This window comes from Hyperolius riggenbachi, chromosome 1 (genome assembly GCF_040937935.1).
Source record: "Hyperolius riggenbachi isolate aHypRig1 chromosome 1, aHypRig1.pri, whole genome shotgun sequence".
Classification (NCBI taxonomy): domain Eukaryota; kingdom Metazoa; phylum Chordata; class Amphibia; order Anura; family Hyperoliidae; genus Hyperolius; species Hyperolius riggenbachi.
In genome coordinates this window covers 459747281-459770920 of record NC_090646.1, presented here as the reverse complement: position 1 = coordinate 459770920, position 23640 = coordinate 459747281, and the positions used below count along the sequence as shown (strand labels likewise).

Sequence of the window (23640 nt, the reverse complement as noted above, 5' to 3'; positions counted from 1 at the left end):
AGCAGACGGATAACGGAGAGCGGCGAATCGCGACGGCACGCCTGGACGCTATGCTATAAGCGCTTTCCTGAGCGCTTTGTGATTGATTAGCGCTTTCTGAGCGCTTTTTAAAAATCACTCCCATTTACTTTTATTAAAACCGCAGTAAAAATGATGCGATCGCTGCGATTTTTACCACAATTTTAATGAAAGTGAATGGGAGCGATTTTTTAAAGCGCTCAGAAAGCGCTAATCAATCACAAGCACTTGCCCAGTGGAAGCAGACGGATAACGGAGAGCGGCGAATCGCGACGGCACGCCTGGACGCCATGCCCCATTTCCTCCATTGATCTTGGTAAGCACCAGCTCACTTTTCAGCGCTTATACGCTGTCCTTTTGCACACAGATTTCACATACTGACTTCTACCTCAAGCGTATTACACGCTGACACCCCCTGCACCTTACTAATATTTCTTTGCTCATTTCTTCCATCTTTGGATCCTACCACACCAATGTTTTCTGCACATACTTATTATTGATGTATATATGTTTTTGCACGTGTTTTAGCTGATGCCCCCTTCTGGGATCATTATCAGATGCTTATTGATTGATAGTGCAACTTTGTTCACATAGTTATTTATTTATTTGCTGTTACATAACCTGTGTATTTAATGGAGAGATTCTTTGACATTTATATGGATTTACATTTACTGATTATCTTTGTATCTATGCATGGTTGTCCCTTGTTTTTAAGTGTTTTTATGAATTTAGTGGAATAAAGATGATGATTATTTAATTATTGGAGTGGTGCGGTTTGTGAGGGAACTACTGTCTCTTTCTGGTTACTAAGCACTTATAGTGTGGCTGAGCCCTCAATGAGCTAGTGGAACAGCCTCAATTCAGTAAAGTAAATATAAATGCAAAACCATTTTATCTGCCTATGAAAAGTGCTGAAAGGATCAAAGGGCAACTTCTGTTTGTTTTGCAGGTGAATTAATCAGATTTTAATTAAAGGGGCACTATGGAGGAAATTAGAATACTAGGATAACCCACAAGTACCTAATATTAGGAGCATCAGATTTTTTTTTTAAATGTGTGCTTGAAAGGTTATAGATAGCACATGCAGAGAGCCTGCCTGTCGCTTTCCAAGCTATGCAACGTGCACTCCCCTCTGATGACTCAGCCTGTGTTCTAACAGTTGCCTTTTCCTCTGCTCTGTCCTGGCTAAAGCTGTACGGGAGATGCAGGCTGCGTGCTGGGGAAGATCATAGCACTGGGAGCAGAAGGGGCCGAGCCTAGGAAGTGTAAAGTCATTTATCTTGCTCATTTGTTTATATAAGATCTTCCACATTCCAATGTCAGCTTCAGCAGGGAGAGGGCTGTTACAGGGCAGTTAGAGTCAGCAGAAGAAGAGGATGGGAAGGATCTCTGCATATGCTGTCTATAACCTCTCAAGCAGACATTTAAAAAAAACTGCTTAGTTTCTGATGCTCTTAATGTTAGGTGCATGCTACCAGGGTTATCCTGGTAGCCTAATTTTTGCCATAGTGCACCTTTAAATTGTAAATGCAGCCATTGTAGAGTTCAGTATTAAAAATACAGCCCTTCAAGAGACACTGAAGCGAGAATAAATCTCGCTTCAGTGCTTATATTCAGCAGGGGCATGTGTGCCCCTGTTAAAACGCCGCAATCCCGCGGCTAAACGGGGGTCCCTTACCCCCCAAATGCCCCCCTGCAAAATCTACGACCAACTTGGTCGTAGATTTTGCTGCTCTTGAGGCAGGGCTAACGGCTGCAGCCCAGCCTCTCAGCGCCGTCTATCAGCGGCGCATCGCCGCCTCTCCCCTGCCCCTCTCAGCGAAGGAAGACTGAGAGGGGCGGGGGAGAGGCGAGATACGCGCTGACAGACGCACGTTAGGCAGGGCTGCGGCCATTAGCCCTGCCTCAATGCGGAAGCGCTGCCCGGGACTCCACGAGGGGATTGGGGAGGTAAGGGACCCCCCGTTTAGCTGCCGGATAGCGGCGTTTTAGCAGGGGCACACATGCCCCTGCTGAATATAAGCACTGAAGTGAGATTTATTCTCGCTTCAGTGTCTCTTTAAACTAAAAATAAAAATATGAGACTGTTCTATGTTACTTATGTTTGGTTTACCAATAGTAAAACACATACAGTTAATTATCTCAAATCAATTTCCAGTTCAGGTTCGCTTTAAATACCAGTGCATCTCGAAAAGTTTGAATATCGAATAAGTTACATTTATTTCATGGATTCAATTCAGAAAGTGATTCTTATATATCATGTAGATTCATTACACACATAGTGATATAGTTCAAGTATTTATTTCTTTTCATTTTTCTGATTATGGCCTACGGATAAAAATTCAGTATTTCAGAAAATTAGAATATTGTGAAAACGTTAAAGAGAATCTGTACTCTAAAATTCTTACAATAAAAAGCATACCATTCTATTCATTATGTTCTCCTGGGTCCCTCTGTGCTGTTTCTGCCACTCCCTGCTGCAATCCTGGCTTGTAATTGCCAGTTTTAGGCAGTCTTTACAAACAAAAGACATGGCTGCTAACAGCATGTGATAGGCTGAGAGTAGCTCAGTGTGTGAGTCATACAGAGCTCGGAGGGGGTCTGGAGAGGGTGTGTATAGCTTCTATCCTATCACAAGCAGACCAGCACATTCCAGCCTGAGTGCCTGAGCCCAACAGAGCCAACAGAGGAAAGAAGATTAGATTATATAACAGAGATAACAAGGTCACTGTGCAAGTAGGAAAGGCTGCAGTAAGCCAGAGCACATTAGAACAGGTATAGGATAGAAGAAATAAGGCTGAAATGTTAAATATTTTAGACTTGTGATGCCTCATTCCAGTCAGCTAATTAATCCAAAACACCTGCAAAGGTGTCCTAAGCCTTTATATTATCTCTCATTCTTGTTCAGTAGGCCACACAATCATGGGTAAGACTGCTGACTTGACAAAGAAAAGAGTGCAAAGGGAAGTGAAATAATCAAAGTACTACATAATCCATATATGAAAAATGTATACAGAGAATTAATACTATGTTTAAGAGAATCTGTAGTGAGAGGAATACGGAGGCTGCCATCTTCATTGTCCAGTAAACAATATGACTCCACTGGCTGCATGCTCGATGCAGGTGTGTGACTCAGAAACAACTAAAGTCTAAAGTACACCATGACAGCTAGGCTACTGGCATTGTTTATGAGGCAATGGAGATGGCAGCCCCCATATCCCACTCACTTCAGATTCCCTATATGCAAGAGGTTATGGTTTTCTTAACTGGTATCAGTTGAAAAGGGCGCCTAAACCATTTGTGTGAAAAGGGCACCTCCATAGATTTCAATGTTATTTTCGCAAATCTTAGCTACAAGGTGGTAAAAAAGGCATCCGAGTTTTTGATTCGGCTACAAGAGGATGCCCTTTTATAGCCGAGATTTTTGATTCAGCTACAAGGTTTTTGATTCGGCTACAAAAGCGCGCCCTTTTATAGCCAAGATTTTTGATTTGGCTACAAGGTTTGGCTAGAAGGTTTTTGAAAAGCTAGTTTTAGTTTTTTTTTATAAACTAACACTAGCTTTTCGGCTACACCAGGCGTCTTTTGTAGCCAAATTTAGCATCTCGGCTACACCAGGCGCCTTTTGCAGCCAGTCCGGCTTTTTACATCTATATCAGGCGCCCTTTTTTCCAGGCGCCCTTTTCTCCAGGCACCCTTTTCAAGTGTATGCTCCTAACCTGCCATATGGCTCAGTAACAAATAACTTGATTCATGTAATAAATGTGTTCAGTGTTAAAATCAGATGGATCGGATTGAAATGTTGCCTTGTGAAAGGAGAAGTGGATGTTAGTTTTTGCAGCGTGGAGACTTTTATGCTCTGCTCTTTCATAATTACATCTTGGCTTTGTATTGTGTACAACTGTTGGAACTGCACTATCACAGCACAGCCATCTGTCTGCACATTCAGTTTCACTTGTAGTTTAAGATGGACTCATATGATGTATGGTTCAGAAACAGGTGCCAACATTTCTATATATATATAGTTAAGCAAGGTAATGCCTCCCCATAGCTTTTTATTGAGAGGATAAGATTACCTTGCTTAATTGGAAGAGGTCTGGAAGAGTAACAGGTGTGCCCAGTATCATTAGGCTCAGCATCATGCTTGCTTTCCAAGTGTGGGTGTAGCAGATTTTCCTGGACGCATGCTGCTGGCGAAAAGCTCTGTCTTTTTGGCATGATAGTGCCAGCAGTCAACTTTCTCCCTAAATATAGAAAATAAACTCTGTGTAAAACTGGAAGCCTGTTGGTAACGATTAACTGAGGACATGCATTTGGCAGACGGTATTGCAAGGAGTATGGCATTTGATGTCATGGAAGATTATAGAAGGTCACACCGAGTCCTTAAAGCTAGCTCTGTGTCTCAGCAGTGTGCCCTCTGACAGAGAGCCCCCTGGGAAATTGTGTCATTTTATGGCTGCTGCTATAGAGTACTTTATTGCATGGCAATGGCCATCTTTCAAAGGTAGGTTTTCAAAAATAAACCCCTTTTGTCAATGACAGCTGCACCATGTCAACTGATCTCTGGAATGGTAGAGGAAATCCTGTTACCATAATTATATTAAGTCAATGCTAATACTTTTCAGGCTGACACTGCTAATACAAGGGGTGTCAGTTTTATTAGTGGCTTTCAGTCTCAGAACTCCAAATGTGACAGGGAAAGTAACCAAAACCAAACTGTTATGGTGTATAAAGCTGCACACTCAAGTTCTGCAACAAATACAAAGGTTTTGCTCCTTTAAGAATGAAGTCTGTACAGTTTGCTGTGGTTTTTTTTAATGTTTTTATTGAAGACATAGCATATCGACAGTGTACAAACAGTTCAAAGAGAATCATGGAACAACTTTTATGCCATATCACATTTTTCAAACATCGAGGAACAAGCCAGGAATAATTAAGCATTCATATGTTCTTATTAGTCTTTGTCAGAATTAAGCATAATTAGAAGACATAAGCAATAAAGTCTGTAAGGTTACTGAAACAACTAGAGTTCAAACTTTTGAGTCCAAAGATGGCTAACCCCCCCCCCCCCCCCCTTCACCTGGGGATAGGATCAAAGTTCAAAAAGCTAAGAAAAGGTGATCTCCATCCAAGACCACCCTTTTAGTTTCAAAAAAATCTCATCAAGTTGAGAATCTGTTTTCTGTCTGAGAACAGATGGCCAACTTGATGAGATTTTTTGAAAACAGTGAATGGCACTTGAAAGGCAAAATTGGGGGAACTGGGAAAACTTTGATTTGAAGGTGAGAAAGGATGGAGGTGGGGAGAGAGTTCAGAAGGGGGGGGGGGGGGGGGGTCAGTTTGCTGTAGTTTTAAAAGCATTTCATTTGTCAGAATCTATAAATCCATTATATATATATATATATATATATATATATATATATATATATATATATATATATATATATATATATATATATATATATATATATATATATATATGTATATACAGTATATATGGTATAAGCTCCCAGATGATAAATTCTTTGTCTATTATTATTAATAGAGGAACAATTCTGACATTTATATAAGCAAAAAAAATGTGTTTTTTTTAATTATTTATTTACAAATTAAATAATTTTGTTATGATAACCAACCTATTAGAAGCTTTAAAATGAGGTTGATTTTTCAATTTGCAGTTTATTATTTATATCATAAATATCCCGCTAATGATGTTGAATGGGGTCTACATTGCAATGGAGAGCAATGCAGGTGCTGTGATGAGCAATTCATGGCTACATACGTAGCAGAGCAGTGAGAATATGTGCACAAGCCCTAAAAGACCGAAATGCCAAGTATAGTAATAGAAGCCTACAACTCTGATTTTTGCATTATAAAGTGGCCTAAAACCCAGATTTAAATAGCGCTATTAAGTGACCAATGTTTGTAAGCCTCACCTGATCATAGAATATCACAACAATGATCACTAGAATATAAGGTTTGATCCCTCCCTCAGAGTTTTGTGCTCACTCCTGTGAATGTCAGGATTTGTTACGTTGGTATGCACAATTGAAGATGTCAGGTATGCAGAGCACACAGCGCCCCCCTTAGTCCTCAGGCTCCCCAGCAATGACAGGCGTCGCAGGGGATATTGTTATGCTTCTGTGTAGTTTCCTTCATCTGACAAACTGATTCCTGCCAGCCACTGGACCCCTGGAGACAACACTATAGCCATCTCTGATTGGTGTAACTGTTTAGAAACTGTTGATCAGAGCCTACCCCATACACATATCATATGACATTTGTTACATTCACTATCATATGGTACTGCTATTTGATTGATACTTGGCTGACCCGACGAAAAAAGCGTTGAGAACTTACTTGATGTGGTTGTATATCAGATTTCCGATTTTATGCTTTTAATCATCCTTATGGTGCCAATACATGGTACAAATTTTTTTATTTTTTTTTTAGATAACTTGGTTCAATTACTCTGTTAGATCGAATATAAAGATTTTTCCAACCTGTCCGATCTGATTTTTATTGAAAAAATGGGATAATCCTTTGTTTTTCTTGATCAAAAAAAAAAAAAAAAAAAGATTCCTTAGTCAAATAAATGGGGAAGTCAAACATTTTTATTGTACTGTGTATGGGCACCTTAAGTCACAAACCTTTGAATCTACAACAACATGCCTCTGAAGAAGCGGCTACGTTAAAGCGGTATAAAACCCTGACATAATATTCAACAAAAACATGTTTTCCTACTTTTTATATGCCATACGGTTATCATATTTGCTTTTGTGCATAACTATTATTATTCATTTAGAAATTACAAGTTCCCAAAGTACACTTTTTTTGCTCTAAGAGCTGACTTTGCATTTTATTCATAACTGCTTTTTTCATCTTGAAATATAAGCAGAAATGCTTTCAGACTGTCTGTCTGTGTTCAGGAGAGTCTGCAGTGTCAGAGAAGTGTTTGTTTACATTTCTCACTTGATACAATTAAACACAAGATAACACTATCTCTAGTTAGGATGCCTCCAGCTTTCCCAGCATTGAGCTTTTCTGTCCTGTGTTTAACCCTTTGAATGCTGTTCTAGTAAATAAAAATGCTGGCTATTATATAATATGCTGTAAATAATGTTTTAGAGCAAAGAAGAAATGCTGGGTTTAATTCCGATTGAAGAGGCGTAAAACATGTGTTAGGCCATCTATGTCAATATTGTGTGACTCATGGACTTTTATACTGTTTCTTCTACTTGAATATTGATAATAATAATAGAATGCTACGTTTAATACTTGATTATCATTACTGAGCTTTAAAACCCTCATATTCCATTTTTTGTTTCCTATTTTATACTTGGTCTGACAAGACACATTCATTTCGTTACAGCTGTGAAGTGTCTTAGCTTGTGGTATGTAATGATCACATCTTCTGATCTATAAATAATTGCAGTTCTGTGTAAACTTTTACACAATAATCTTAGAAATTAAATCAAAATTGTTCATGCAATATGTAAATGCTTTATATCATCAGAATCGAAATGCTGTCATCAATAATCTTTTGCGATATACTAATGTACAATCTCTCTTCTCTTGTTTCCCTCCATCTCACCTCATCCTGTTTGTCCAGTGTTGATTGAAGCCTAATGTTTCACTTGCCCTGTGTGCATCACTCCTGAAGCTACAAGTCACCTCCAGACATTGTAACAGCATGGCTATCTCCTCACGCCTAGCACTATGGGAACAGAAGGAAAGTCTCAGTGCTCCAGCACGCTTCTTATTCGCATCCACATGCATGCAGCCATTCGGAATAATGCATAGCAATGTTCTGTGATTATGGGAGTTATACTAATTTAATGCTAAGAAACACCACTTCAAAAAAGGATTTCTACTTTAATCCAGAAATGGGCATAGTTTTCCAAACATTTCTGCTTCAAAGGACACCTAAAGTGAGAAGGATATGGAGGCTACCATATTTATTTTCTTTCAAGCAATACCAATTGCCTGGCTGTGCTGCTGATCTTCCTGGGATCAGTAGTGTCTGAACCACAAGCCTGAAACCAGCATGCAGCAAATCTAGTCAAACTTCAGTTAAACACCTCATCTGCATGCTTGTTCAGGGTCTGTGGCTAAAAGTATTAGAGGCAGAGGATCAGCAGGACTGCCAGGAAATCGGTCTTGTTAAAAAGGAAACAAATATGGCAACCTCCATATGCCTCTCAAATCAGGTGTCCTTTAACTGAAAATGTAGCCTGACACTCATGTTTGCTTATACCAGTCCAGTAATGCCCCTAGGGGTGTTATTATGTATGGAACGCTTGCCAAACCAGTGTAAAGTTCCATAGTTCCATGGGATGAGGGCCTTATTTTTTTTCCACTGGAGTAAATTAAGTGTTGTTGTAATATATATTTAGTCTGGTTAAAATGATCTAAAATGGTAACACTTGTGTGTGCTGATTCCTGTTCCCTGTTCCCAAATATAATCCTCCCCAATTGCTCATTGTAAATTCATCTCCTACACATACACTCTTCATTATTAGTGTTGCTCTTGTGTACCAGAAATCACGGACAAGCAATAGATAACCTTTGGTCAGGTGACAGAGTTGTAAAGCTTCGCTGGGAATGGTCATGAACTAAAGCAAGAAGTCTTAAAGATGTATCAGCTATCAAACTTAGTGCATGTCTCTCCATGTGTTGGGTACACTCAAGCAACACTACCTATCATCTCTGTGTAGATGTTATCAGCAGCACTTCAGCAAAACTGTGAGAAACGCTTGCTGCTGAGGGGTCATTTCTTATTGTAAACAAAGGTAGGAACTTGACATTATTTTAAAACATAGCTTACAGTAAACCTGTGACCCCATTAAAACGCAGAAAGCAAATGCCTACCTCTGGAGAGGGAAGCCTCTTGATCCTAAAGAAGCTTCCTAGTTGTCCTCCGTAGCCCAGTTCCTGCGCAGGGACCCCTGAAGGGTGACCTCCCCTGCACTAGCACGAGCTCGGCTATTCCTGAGCTCAGGAATAGCCAAGCCCAATGGTAAATGCGCTACTGCACAGGCTCAGACTTCTCGCATCTATGCAAGAGCGTGGACCTGAACCTGTCCGGCATTTTCCGAACATCGTTTAATGGGGCAGTGCTAGTGCACCTGCGTGAGCTGCCGACAAGCTTTTTTTTTTGGAGTCCCAGCACAGGAAAGGGCTGAGGAGGAGGATGAAAGAAGCCTCTTTAGGATCCAGAGACTTTCCAAGATAAACTACAGTTTTTTAAGCTACAGGTACAGTCAGTAATGTCCATACAATATATTACGTTACTGATAAAAGCCTCATTTGTAAGACATTTTAACTACTATAAAGCATAAATACACAAACACTTTCAGAGTGGGAGGAGCTTCTTGTGTTACTTTTAGATAGATAGATCAGAATTAGCATCTTTATGGTCACGTGATGTGGAGCATGCCGTTATCACAGTTAACATATGCTACTCCTACTTGCTTCATCTTAACCATGCATCCCATATTTTAACAAGTGAGGACATTTCTTGCCCTTACAACTCTCATATCACATTGTGCATGTCCTTTGTCACCTTTTTGTTTAAACCCTTTAAATAGTTACATTTGAGACTTTCGGACTTGCCACAACTCTAAGAAGACATCATCCTGTAGATGATAATATATAAATAATCATGGTATACATAACAGACACCAACAATAAATAGAAATGTTGCCTACAACAAATGTTAGATTGCACATCTATGTTTCTAGTGATGGTTAAACAATTTGAAGCAAATATCTGACTACTTAATGTGGGCAAATCCAGTTTTCTATACATATGCAGTAACTTTGGAAATGACTAAATAAGCCTGCTAACCAGTTATTTTATCTGGTATGGAATAACTCATTGTGCCTGCTGAATATATGACAGCTATTAGACATGGCACCTGCCATCTTTGTACAGTCACTGCATGACATTACCAGTATTGGGGAAGGAACTAGGGGCTTGATTCACAAAACTTTTGTCATGAATTATCTCACTTAGGGCCTTATCCAATTCACTTTTTCTCCTAGGAGATAATTTTTTATCTTCTGTTTAAAATAACGTTTGCACTCTGTCATTGAAAAAGTACCAAAAAGTAGGTGAAAAAGTACTGTCAACATTATTTTAAATATTGTATTTAGTTGCTGGTGGCTTAAAAGGCATTTTATTTTAATATGAAAATTTCACCTAGGAGAAAACTTCAGAGAGAAACTGAATTGGATTGGGCCCTCAATCTGTTTTTCACCTTATCTATATAAAACACCCAAGAACAAGAAAAAAAAGTACAAATATAAAGTTAAAAAGTAATATTAAATGAATCAGACTACTTTTTTAGTGAATTGTTTGCTCAAAAATTAGTGAAAACTAATTTATAGTTAAGGTGAGAAATAAAATAAGGCGAGAAAATAAGGAGGTTTTGTGAATCACCCTTCAGATTTGCAGATTAATGTTTAATATGTTTTCTTTGTGTACAAATAGATCAAGGAGGAGGACCAGGGGCCCAGACCTACCTCTCCTCCGCCTCTCTTTTCAGTCATTCCTGGTGGATTCATCAAACAGCTGGTTCGAGAGACAGAAAAAGAAGCAAAGCAAAAAGAAAAAGAATTAAAAGAGAAGGGCCCAGTAAGTAAAGCACGTATATAGCATACAGTGTATTGAATTGTGCTCCAAAGTCAATGTCGTGTTTGGGAACATGATGTACATGCCTTGGAGTATTGTTGAGCAGAAAATGTTCCTAGCAAGAATGCCAAATGACCCAGAGAGAGGAAGAAATTTAGCTAAAGAAAGTAAATGATCGGTCAGCTGGTAGCTAGTTAATTAGGTGGCAGCTGATGGCTTTGGAGGGCTAAATGTTGTTCATGTCCTGAGTCAAGGTGCTCATTGATGATACAATCTTGATTATCCAATCTTACCAAATCTATGTAATAGGAGGATAAAGTAAGTGAATATACTTTGAACTAAAACTTTAGGTAGTCCCTCATATTTCAGAGATGTGGTAAGATTGTACAATCAAAATTGTATAATCGATGGGCACCTTTGTAAAGGAGACTTGTATGTTTGAGGAGGGATTGGCCAATTGATTTTTCCTGCGTTTCACTTTGTAAACTTCATTTTCTCACTTGGGTAGCACAGTAACTTAAGCCACATACACGTTTATAAACATGGAAGAGTAGAGCTGCTGTACATGGAAGGGTGGACATGCAGTACATGGGGGGTTGACATTTAAGAGGGGGCTGCTGTACATGGAAAGGTGGAATGTGGGGGATTGACATGTAAGAGGGGGCTGCTGTACATGGAAGGGTAGAGATGCAGTACATGGGGGATTGACATTGAAGAGGGGGCTGCTGGACATGGAAGGATGGAATATGGGGGATGGACATGTAAGAGGGGGCTGCTGTACTTGGAGGGTGGTACATGGGGGATTGACATGTAAGAGATGGCTCCTGTACATGGAAGGGTGGAGATGCAGTACATGGAGGATTAACTTGTAAGAGAGGGCTGCTGTACTTAGAAGGGTAGAGATGCAGTACATGGGGGAATGACATATAAGAGGGGGCTTCTGTACATGGAAGGGTGGAGAAGCAGTACATGGGGGATTGACATGTAAGAGGGGGCTGCTGTACATGGGGAAGTAGCAATAGAAAGTAAGCCTAGGGGTGACCAAATGATAAAACTGGTCATAAAGATAGATTCTGCAGCACTGGAAGGTGCTGTGTAAGTATGAATTGGTAGTTTAAGGATAGGTATGATGGCCAGCAGGGCTGTGAAGCAACACAGGGCGGTGGATTTTAAAAGAAAGAAGGCTTTGCTCTTGCCACCTAACTTAATCATGTTGCAAAAATGAATTCTTATTTGATTGCAGACATTTTTCCTACAGAACTGATTTTTTTTTCAGTTTTTTTCTTGCTCTTTTCTGTTTGTGATGTTTGCTTTATTCAATGTTTAGCTTTAGTTTGAAGAGTCATAACTAAAGCCCAGTTTCAGGAATACAATGTACAGTATTTTACTTTTGGATGGTCTGGTAGGGGATTACACTCACTTTTAAATAATTGTTTCCTTTGTCCCCATCTATATCATTGTTAAAGAATGCTTTACTGTAAAGTTAGCTCAGAATAAAGTAAGAAGAGTTATTGATGTCAGAACCAGGACAAGGTCCTCCAGCACCCAAGGCTGAAACACCAAAGTGCGCCCCTTCATCCCGGCCGTCACACACTAATTGCTATTAGACTAAGAGGTGCCCCAGGGCCCCAACCCCGCCATTACCTTAATCTCTAGTTATCTGGCTTGCAGTCACTGCCATGTATCCTCTTTTCTTATTTTTCTCTGGATACGGTATCAAGGAGGCGCCCTAGGACTAATATAGCAGCATAAAGTTTATATTGTATAAAAAGAGGTAGCTTACCTCTGTCACGAACTCATGATAGCCTTAAACAAATATTTATTTCTAAAAAAGCAGGTTTAATTGTAGACATCTTATTATGTTCAGTGTACGGCGAGGGCGCCCTCACCGTACACTGGACATAATAAGGTGATGTTATTGACCCAAGGAAGCAGGGTGGGACCCGTGAAACACATTGTCTACAATTAAACTTTATGCTGCTATATTAGTCCTAGGGCGCCTTCTTGATACCGTATTCAGTTGTTGTCATAGTACACCTCCTAGTGAGGTGAGAATCCCCTGTTATTTGCACTCACATGCAGATAGAGAGGAACACTCAAGGAGAGCGCCCGCCTGGTTCCAGAAGGATTCAGGATACTGAGCGGGGATGGTTTTATTCCCGCATGCGCATACGGAGGTTGCAGGATGGTAACCCAATCTTGTGAGTATAATCTCTCACAGATCTTCAGTCCATCAGAAATAACGATACTGCACCATAAGGCTCCTGTTTTCCCGAATTCTACAGATTAAGGGACTTCCAATTATATTGACGTTATCCCGGTTTCCTGACCTACTACAATAGGGGAATGATAGCTCAGTTAGTTCTGCACCCCCTCCTACACTGCGCCCTGAGGCTGGAGCCTCTCTCGCCTCTGCCTCGGCCTGGCACTAATTGATGTTGCTTATTTCCTGTCACAGGGACCAACAGTTTTTAAATTAAATACAAAATATGAATATATATTGTCCTTGGGGATAAAAAAAAATCCATGAACTGTGTTATGCAGATGTCTGGTCAACACAATTTCAAAAGCTTTATTTTACTGGTTAGTGTAATGGTTAGAGGGCTCTGCCTCTGACATAGGAGACCTGGCTTTAAATATAGGCTCTTCCTATTCAGTAAGTCAGCACCTATCCAGTAAGGAGTTCTTGGGCAAAGACTCCCTAACACTGCTACTGCCTACTGAGTGCGCTCTAGTGCAAGTGCTTTGAGTCCGACAGGAGACTATTATTATTTACTAATACTGGTATGTTCTTATTGTAACTATGAATATATTGTAACTGAATTGGATATTCACTGCTTAGAACTGAAATAATTATATGTTGCTGCTCTGGATCACTGGTATTATTTTAGCTGGTTTCTCTTGTAAAATATATTTTCGATGTAAAATAATATTTCACTAGTTACAGTATTACTGGGCAGAAACCCCTAAAGATAAAGTATATAAGCATCTCGGCTCTGCAGACTGTCCTTCCAGTTGGCAGCTCCTGAATGATGTATTATCACTAATACAAGAGACCAGCGTTAGCTTTCCAAATATATCACATGCTAGAATTAGCTGGGAGAAATGGTATGCATGCACTGCACAGAGAGATTATACACTTGGACTGGGATGTTCTTAACCAGTTTTTTCTGTTTTAGGTAAAGCAAGATCTGCCGGCAGAAACGGTGAAGGTAAATGATTGTGTTGTGTGACTCTCAGATATGCATGTGCAATGATGTCCATTTCCTTCTCAAATAAATAATAAAAATGTAATGTTAAATGTATGTTGTTCTTAAAGCGGCACTATTGCTAAATTCTTATTTTTTTGATCCTTAAGTGTACATATGAGTTGTTGTAGGATTGATTTTTTACATTACTTAGTCTTTTACCAATGTATTTGGTTACTGGCAATAAAACATATTAAGGCATGCATTGACGTCAGTACTTTTACCTTTCCGACGCCAATGCAGTCTAAACCATTCTGTAGTAGGGAGGCATCTTTTACTGGCAAGTGTGAATTCCTTATCTTACACCCCTCTGGCCATTTCAGTTATTATTCCCCACCTTGTAACTGTACTAACGAACAGTTACTGTACTCACAGCAGCCACCGTAAAGTGAAGAACGCTGCCTCTCCTCCGTGCAGCGTAAGTTGTTGCTGTGTGCGGATGCGTGGGAAAACATAGGCTGCCCGGCCGCCAAGGACCCCCTTTCCCTAAGCTGGCAGTGGAACGGACACCAATTGTTGTCCGTTTCCACAGTAACCTGACCGGCTTTCCGATCTGCGCAATGTAGCGGCGGCATCAAACAGCACTGCACCGAACAGAGCAACACACAGCTGCAGCACTTTTGTGTGTGCTCTTTGATGCCGCCGCTACATTGCGCAGATCCTGACCGGCTTTCCGATCTGCGCAATGTAGCGGCGGCATCAAAGAGCTACATTGCGCAGATCGGAAAGCCGGTCAGGTTACTGTGGAAACGGACAACAATTGGTGTCCGTTCCACTGCCAGCTTAGGGAAAGGGGGTCCTTGGCGGCCGGGCAGCCTATGTTTTCCCACGCATCCGCACACAGCAACAACTTACGCTGCACGAAGGAGAGGCAGCGTTCTTCACTTTACGGTGGCTGCTGTGAGTACAGTAACTGTTCGTTAGTACAGTTACAAGGTGGGGAATAATAACTGAAATGGCCAGAGGGGTGTAAGATAAGGAATTCACACTATCCAGTAAAAGATGCCTCCCTACTACAGAATGGTTTAGACTGCATTGACGTCGGAAAGGTAAAAGTACTGACGTCAATGCATGCCTCAATATGTTTTATTGCCAGTAACCAAATACATTGGTAAAAGACTAAGTAATGTAAAAAATCAATCCTACAACAACTCATATGTACACTTAAGGATCAAAAAAAGAAGAATTTAGCAATAGTGCCCCTTTAAAGTAAAGCAACTAAAAGTTTATTAAAGCAGAAGTCAGTCTGTGAACACACTTGAAATACACTAAATCTGAGCTGTGTTACATTCCAGAAGATTTTTAGGTATGTCCAGTCTATGATACAGATCCATAGTATAGCCAACCAGCAGTTCTGGCCTATCAGGGGCTTTGATTGGCCAGTAGCTCTAGCTAATAAGTTCTAGGGATATCCAGTTATGTTACTGTCATGTAACTGGTATACCAATAGTGGCTGCAATTAATGGGTTTCATTAGTTTATTGATTGGAACAGTTTGCTGTATGCAGTAAACATACACACAGTATGGTCCACTACTGGGCCTGTGTGCTGGAGGGGCCTGCACCACCCCCTCTAGGAAACAACGATTATACAAGTTTAATGCTCATGCATTGTGGAAGTTACAAGCTGGTGAATTAATCACAGTTAGTTAGAAGGTGTTGAGATGTTCCACATCAAAAGAAGGATTGAGTAATGTAGGTGATACACTTTTTATTTGCACAAGTTCAATTTTTTTAAGGATTCAGATTTCGTATGTCTCCACATTGTACAAACTAGCCCTCTGATGTATTTTTATTTGTGTGTAGAATGATACTTTGTCTGTGTTTGTTGCAGTTCAGAGGGTAAAGAAGTCCTCTCTGTGACATTCAGGTTGCATGGGCTAACATATCCATTTTACTGCATGAACCTAGTTAAAGATTGAGGAGTGCTGTTTATACATGTGTGACTGGTCTGATACATACAGGTATATACATTATATGATGTTTTATTACATTACACATACACACAAATATTATTTCCCCCATGGTGTTTTAGTGGTCACTAATGTAATAAAGACACATCAGGGTTAAAGATTGAGAGAAAGGTTAAGCTTAAAAATCTGGAGGTTGATGCCTTTTCATGTCAAAAAAACAAAACCTAATTGACTTAATTTGTTTGAAAAAAAACCCAAAACAAAACGGGCACATGACTGCTTTTGGTCTGTAGGTTTCCCCAGTTGCAGCTTTGCGCTCGTTGAAGACCACAACAGTTGGGTTGTCCAAACTTCACTACCCTCCCCTTCCCTGCTGGTTGCACAACCTACATACATTGCATTCTAAAGGAAAGAGATAGAGTGGCAGCTCACCCACATGCTGATTGGTAGGCATGGTGAATGCCAGCTCAGTTGCACCCTTTGTGCTATAAGTGAACATTGGAAACTGCCTGTAGCAGCAGCTGGGTTTTTGTGAACATTTGAAAACATTTTTATGTGCCAAGCAAGCTTAGTGGGAGGGGAAGTATGGTCACTTGTAAATAAGAAAAACAGAAGAGTAAACAGGGGGGGAATAAGATTCAGGTCCCATTCAATCTCAGAACCTCAATTGTATTGCAGTGTAACAGTGAAGTATGAAAAACCATAATACTTGTCAGGCACTTGACAGGAGATCAAAGGTGCAGAGAATGGTCGACGATCGTTTCGCCCAGAGGGCTTTCTCAAGACCGTATTTGTGACCGTATTTCTCAGAACCTCAATTGTCTAGATTTTTTGGTGATTGAGTTTTGCGATTCTCATTCTATTTTTGCTGGGAAAATGCTACATGCAGCATGTTTGTGATCATCCTAAATCACAAATGCACCGCATTGTGAGAAATCCCATAGGGAAGTGATAGCGAACCTTTTAGAGGCCGAGTGACCAAACTGCGACCCAAAATCCACGTATTTACCACGGAGTGCCAACATGGCAACTTATATACACAAATTTAAAATGCATTAATCATCCCCACAAATGAAGTGCAGCAATTATCCCACATTTAAAATGTATCAGTAACTCCCAACAAATGCAATTACTCCAAGTACCCCACTTAACGTGCATCAATCACTGCCACAAATGAGCAGCACCTCCCTGGCAGTCAGTTCGTCTGCCATGCCACCATGGCTGAAGTAAGTTGGGAGCATAGGTATCTGCGACTTGGAGGTAGCTAGAGGGATTAGGTAGCTGCTGCAGGACAGGAGGGAGTGTAGGTAGGAATGTAAGGTAGCTGCTGCGGAAGGATAAGTAGGGAGATTAAGTAGTTGCGGCTGGTGGGGAAGAAAGTTTAGGTAGGAAGGTTAGGAACCTGCTGTAGAATGGGAGGGAGTATTGGTAGGGTAGCTACAGCTGGGTGGGAGGATAGATAGGAAGGTTAAGAAGTTGTGGCTGGTGGGGAAGAAGTGTACTTAGGTAGGGAGGTCAGGTAGCTGCGACTGGGAGGGTAGATAGAGAGATTAGGTAAACGCTGTAGGACAGGAGGGAGGGTAGGTAGGAAGGTAAGGCAGCTGCAGCTTGGATGGAGGATAGGGAGGTTAAGTAGCTGTGGTTTGTGGAGGAAGGGGGATGGGGTTGAGTGTGGGTAGGTATGGAGGTTAAGTAGCTGCAGCTAGCAGGGAGTGTAGGTAGAAAGATTAGGTAGGTGCTGTAGAGAGGGAGGGAGAGTAGGTAGGGTAGCTGCAGCTGGATGTGAGGTTGAGTAGTTGAGGCTTGGCGGGGGGGGAGGGAGAGAGGTTAGGTAGCTGTAACTGGGAGGCTGGGAAGACAGATTAGCTGCTGTAGGACAGGTGGGAGTGAAGGTAAGTAAGGAGGTAAGGTAGCTGCAGCAGGAAGGTAGGTAGTTGTAGTAAAGCATTAGGGAGAATAGGTAGCTGTTGCTGTGCGTGCTGTATGGAAGGGTAGGTAGTTGTGATTTGGGTGGGAGGGACTGTGGTTAGGTAGCTGCACCTGGGTGGACTGTAGGGACAGTAGGTAGCTATCTCTGGGCAGACACATGTAGGGTAGGTAGCAGCAGTTGGCAGGAGGTAGAGTAGGAAGATAGTGGATATACAGGCTACTGGGCAGGTGGAATGGGGAACAGTAAAAAAGGGCGCAGGAGGCTAGTGGACAAATCGGGCGCCGCCATTCACTCCCATAATAAATATCGTTTAATGGGCGCCCGATAGGAAAAAAGGGCGCCGGAGAAAAATAACGTTTTAAAAGCGGCGCCCGGAGACTTAATGTTTTATTACTGCTTCTCATGATTACACATTATTTAATGATTTATACATTTTTTAATATTATTTTTAAACGAAAAACTGTACAATATTTTTTTCAAACATTATTTTTAAACGAAAAACAGTACAATTTTTTTTATTACATTATTTTTAAACGAAAAAAACGCACAATATGTTTTTGAAACGTTATTAATGCTTATCACAGGGGGGTCTTAGGTTTAGGCACCAACAGGGGGGTGTTAGGTTTAGGCACCAACAGGGGGGTCTTAGGTTTAGGCACCAACAGGGGGGTCTTAGGTTTAGGCACCAACAGGGGGGTCTTAGGTTTAGGCACCAACAGGGGGGTCTTAGGTTTAGGCACCAACAGGGGGGTCTTAGGTTTAGGCACCAACAGGGGGGTCTTAGGTTTAGGCACCAACAGGGGGGTCTTAGGTTTAGGCACCAACAGGGGGGTCTTAGGTTTAGGTACCAACAGGGGGGTCTTAGGTTTAGGCACCAACAGGGGGGTCTTAGGTTTAGGCACCACCAGGGGGGTCTTAGGTTTAGGCACCACCAGGGGGGTCTTAGGTTTAGGCACCAAGAGGGGGGTCTTAGGTTTAGGCACCAACAGGGGGGTCTTAGGTTTAGGCACCAACAGGGGGGTCTAGGGGTTAGGGGTAGGTACAGGGAGGGTTACTTAGTAATTTTTTTTTAAACGTTATTATACGTTTCACTATTTAAACGAAAGATTAACGTTTTTACAATTGCCGATTTAATGCACATTATTTAATGATTTATAACTTTATAAAACATTAATTTTAAACGAAATACAGTACAATATATTTTTAAACGTTATCCATGCTTATCGTTTAAAACCCCGCGCCCTTTTCTCCCAGCGCCCCTTTTTAACGTACGCGGTGGAAAGTAGGCAACGAGTAGGTACTGCAGGTACATGCTGCTGCTGGGCAGGCAAGTAGGAAGGGTAGGTAGGTGCATGGTGCTTCTAGAGTAAGTGCTGCTGGATGGGAGGGTGAGAGAGGGGAGTAAGTAAATGTGTGTTTAGTGAGAGAGGGGGTAGTGACAGACAGACAGTACTAACAGACAAGAAAGGAGAGAGATAGTAAAAAGAAAAACAAAAAAGAAAGAGAAGCATGAAGTCAGACTTTTTTTCACAGCTACAGACTGACAGGAATTACTCACTCCACAGTGCAAATGCTTTCTTGCGGGCAGCTTTAGAAGTGGAAAGAGACAGGTTCTCTTCCTCTCAACAAACTTCCCCAGAGCCAGGGGGTAATCAAGATCACGAAGGGAGATACAGGAGTCCTCTCCGTAGCAGCACAAGTGTAGGGGGTGGGGCCGGCTACACTAGTAGTGTTGTCCGGATCATGAACGATTTGGATCTTTGATCCGAATCTATTTTGTGAGTCGAATCATCTGAATCATCAAAATGAGTGATTCGGATCGCAAAAGGGGCGGGGCCAGGAGCGACACGCCCCCCTCTCAGCGGGCAGCGGGGTCCTGGAAGCAGAGCAGAGATGGATCGCTCTGTTGGAGGGGACTCAAGGGAGCCAGCCTTGCAGGGACAGGTAGAGGGGACATGGGTGCCACTGCCAGATATGTGTAGATCACACATACTGGCTATAATGTGCTGCTCATTATAGGCTGTCTGTTCCGTAGTTGTGCACAGTGAACACATTGGAAGCTTTTGGCTCAGCTCAGCACAGCTCAGTAACTTTGCAGGCACTGTGATTGCAGGGCAATATGATCCTCCTGCACTCGCTCTAAACAGCTGCACTTATCTTCCGGGAATGCTTTGGGGAAGGCTTTCTTTCACTGTGCGACGTTTCCATTCAACGTATACAGATGAACATGTAGGTGAAATATACGTAAAGCATAATGATTGCAGCATGTGGGTATTATTGTGCAAACAAACATTTCTGCTCTCTGCTCGTCCTTCCTCCCTTCTCTGTCCACTCCCTGCCCTCTGTCCATCTTCTCCCCTTCTCTGTGTGTCCACCCCCCTCCCCTTCTCCTGTCCTGCTAGTCATTTCACCCCCGAATGCTTCCCTTGTAAAATCATCCGAGATTCGGATCAAAGATCCGGATCTTTTCAATGATCCGATTCGAATCATCCGGATCATTGAAAAGATCCGAACTTCCCATCTCTATACACTAGTTCAGAAAGCCAGTCCAGCATGTCTCTGCTTCTGTCAGCCGGAACTATAAGTTTATTGTCGGGAGAGATCAAAGCGCAGTGAGGAGGCAGGTCTATATTTTTGTCCTCTTCCACCTGCCTGCCTCTGCGCTGTACTGAATTTAAGGAGTTCAGAGGTGAGGAGAAGTAAGGGGGGGTTATTTAGTTTAACAATGTACAAACCCCCCCCCCCCCCCCACACACACACACTTACAAACACAAATCTGCAATTTAGCAGTGGCGGTGGCCAGCAGCGTGTGCCCACAGAGAGGGCTTGACGTGCCACTTCCGGCACACTTGCCATAGGTTAGCCACCGGTGACACAGGGTGTCTTATGCTGCAGCACTTTGCTGATCGCCAGCGATCAGCAGAGTGCATAACGAAAGCTGAAAGTGCCAGAGTGTGAATGAGTCCTTAAGGTTAAACAGAGCATAAACTATCATATGTATGCTCAATCAGGTAAGCGATCCATATATCCATAATAGTAGCAGTAGGGTATTGTACCGTGTTAGCCATCAGTAAAAGCAAGACGTTTTAAATCAGGATGATACCATTTATTGGCTAACTAAAAATGAATAAGCATAAACAAGCTTTCGTCCTTGCAGCCTTCGTCGGGCTTACATCCTGGATGTAATCCCGACGAAGGCTGCAAGGCCGAAAGCTTGTTTATTCTTATTCATTTTTACTTAGCCAATAAATGGTATCATCCTGATTTAAAACTTCTTGATATATCCATAATATTGATCTTTTACTTGGTTTACCATCTTGCACCACTCAGCAATAACCACATTTTAGTTGAAATTAATCACTTCATCTTAATTTAGTACAAAGCTATATGGCTGGCAATTGTCCTCTATCCTTCCCTGCTCACTTCTGACCTCTGGTCCTCACTTAATCAATATAAAAAATGACTGTGGTGATACATTGATAAAAAATTTACTGAGATCATCCTTGCTGATTATAGATTTCCATTTGACTTGATATTCTTTTTTAATCTAAAAAAATGTGCAAACTATTCAAACGTCTATGTTTAACATCGGAATCAAACCATATAGTATGGTTACAAAAAATGATATTTTATCTTGAACTGTTTAGTGCAAACTTGAAGAGATAACAATTGTTGTAAAATGAATCACTTTCATTTCAGTATCTTATCTCATTGTTTTTCAGTCGCCAGGAAAACTGAATAATAATCTTGTTCAACAGTTTGCATATAAGGATGAAAACATTCTATCTATAGGAGAAGAAATGGCAGCCAATAATGATGTCTTCATGAATGGACTTAATGGAGAAAAACACGCAGAGCCAGGACCAGAATCAGAAAATGCAGGCAGACGAAGCCTCACTTTAAAGTCTATCAAGAGTCCTACAAAGAGGCCAACCCAAGAACTCAAGACTATTGTAGAAAGTGAGAATCCACCAGCACAGAACAACAATAAAAAAGAAAGTGAAAAGTCACTAGTTGAACAAATGACTAATAAAGAAAGTTCTAAATCAAAACCAGAACTCAGGAATGATACAGCACATTCTTCACACGGAAATGAAAATGCAAACAAAAAATCATTGATGGAACCCAAGAAGGCCAAAGAAAGCCTTAAATTACGTAAATCACCAGCAGAGGCCAAGAAAGCAAAACAGCTTGAAGCTGCTGTCAGTCAGCCCATCACAATTGCAGAAAACAAACCACCAGAGCCAGTAGAAGAAGTCAGACATGTACCATCACCAGAAAAGACAATTCCTGTAGATAGTGCGAAATCTCCTACCTTAGAAAGCAGACTAGAACAAGTGCATCAAGAGCAAGTACAAGATGGGAAATTTGATGCTGTAGAGGAAAGCATACTTGAAAACAACAACCAAACTAATGAACTGGAAAACTCAAGTGCAGAGAATCAGGAAGGAACTCCAACAAAGGTGAAACATTATGTAAATGTCAACACACTGAAGACTTCAAGGATAATTAATTCACCTAGTATAGGTGCATGCAAGGGGCAAATAACCAATAGTTCTGCATGTGCCGTAAGAAGTTAAAGCATCAAAGGGATAATTAAGCAACCTAAGATGATATATGTGGTTATTGCAAATTAATATGCCCAGCATGTTAAAACCCTGACCATTGACTGTACATGTATAGGTCAACAGTGTTATGGATAGTGAGCATTTGTGTATTGTTACTTAGAAAATGACAAAAACGCTATTACAGTGTAACATTAAAATTGTTAACTTTCATGTTCGTGAGGAGCAAAATGGCACTCCTGCTGATCTCTTTGGCTGCAGTAGTGTTTGAATCACACACCTGAAACAGAAGTCAGAACATCTGATCTGCAGGCTTGTCCAGGGTCTATGTCTAAACGTTTTAGAAGCTGAGGATCAGTAGAACAGCCAGGGAATTTGAATTGTTCAATGTTCATGTCAGCCTCTATATTCCTCTCACTTCAGGTGTACTTTAAGGGTGTTTCCAGTAGAAACATAGTCTTTCAGAGAAAAATGCATTTTATTTCCTTATATTTTCTTTCAAAATGCTTAGCTGTAATAGTTAGAAAAGCCTATGGCCACTATTAGAAAGCGGGATAAGCCGGCTTTATATATGAATCTGTATAGGATGTATATATATATATATATATATATATATATATATATATATAACCTGCGCAGAATGCTTCAAACTACGTGAGCACGCTTGCGCAGGTGCAGAAGATGCCATCCTGGCGAGGTCTGCATCTCCAACGGAGGGGATCCCGAGACACGGGAGCTGCGGCGAGGGACATATCGGCTGCCAGGGGCTGGATGAAGTCCCGGGTAAGTAGATCTTTTTTTTAAATTGCTCGGACTTGTCCTTTAACCTCCTTAGCATTCTTGACGAGCTGAGCTCGTCCAGTAATGCCGCTGTGCACCGCTCCGGCCCTGGTGGGCCGATTTGCACAATTTTTTTTTCAAACACGCAGCTAGCACTTTGCTAGCTGTGTGTTTGTTTCGATCGCCGCCGATCCGCCACTACCCACCACTACCTACCGCGAAAGAGAGCCCCCCCGCAGACCCCTTGCGCCAGGCTGCACTATGGGGTGTATTGGGACTCCCTGTGACGTCATGACGTTGATGACGTCACTCCGTTCGTCGCCATGGCGACGGGGGAAGCCCTAAAGGAAATCACGTTCAGAACGGGATTTCCTGATGGGCATGATCGCCGGTGGTGATCGGAAGGGTGGGAGGGAGGGAGCAGGGAGGGGGGGAATCATGTAGCTAGCGATAGGCTAGCTACATGATAAAAAAAATGGGAAAAAAACCCCTCCCACGGCCGTGGGAATCAGAACGCCCAGCAGGTTAAGTTCAGCCAATAACTTCTCCAGGT

At 41.5% G+C, this 23640-nt stretch overlaps 1 protein-coding gene across 1 annotated transcript in view; it reads left to right on the top strand.

Annotated features, from left to right (window-relative positions):
• LOC137520706 (unconventional myosin-XVIIIb-like) overlaps positions 1-23640 on the top strand; it is an 816938-nt gene that overhangs the window by 40633 nt on the left and 752665 nt on the right. The window contains exons 2-5 of the mRNA XM_068238990.1: positions 7631-7750; positions 10513-10656; positions 13833-13865; positions 21465-22205. Of these exons, the coding sequence (XP_068095091.1) occupies positions 7712-7750; positions 10513-10656; positions 13833-13865; positions 21465-22205 (957 nt within the window). The 5' untranslated portion in view covers positions 7631-7711. The remainder of the gene's footprint in view (positions 1-7630; positions 7751-10512; positions 10657-13832; positions 13866-21464; positions 22206-23640) is intronic.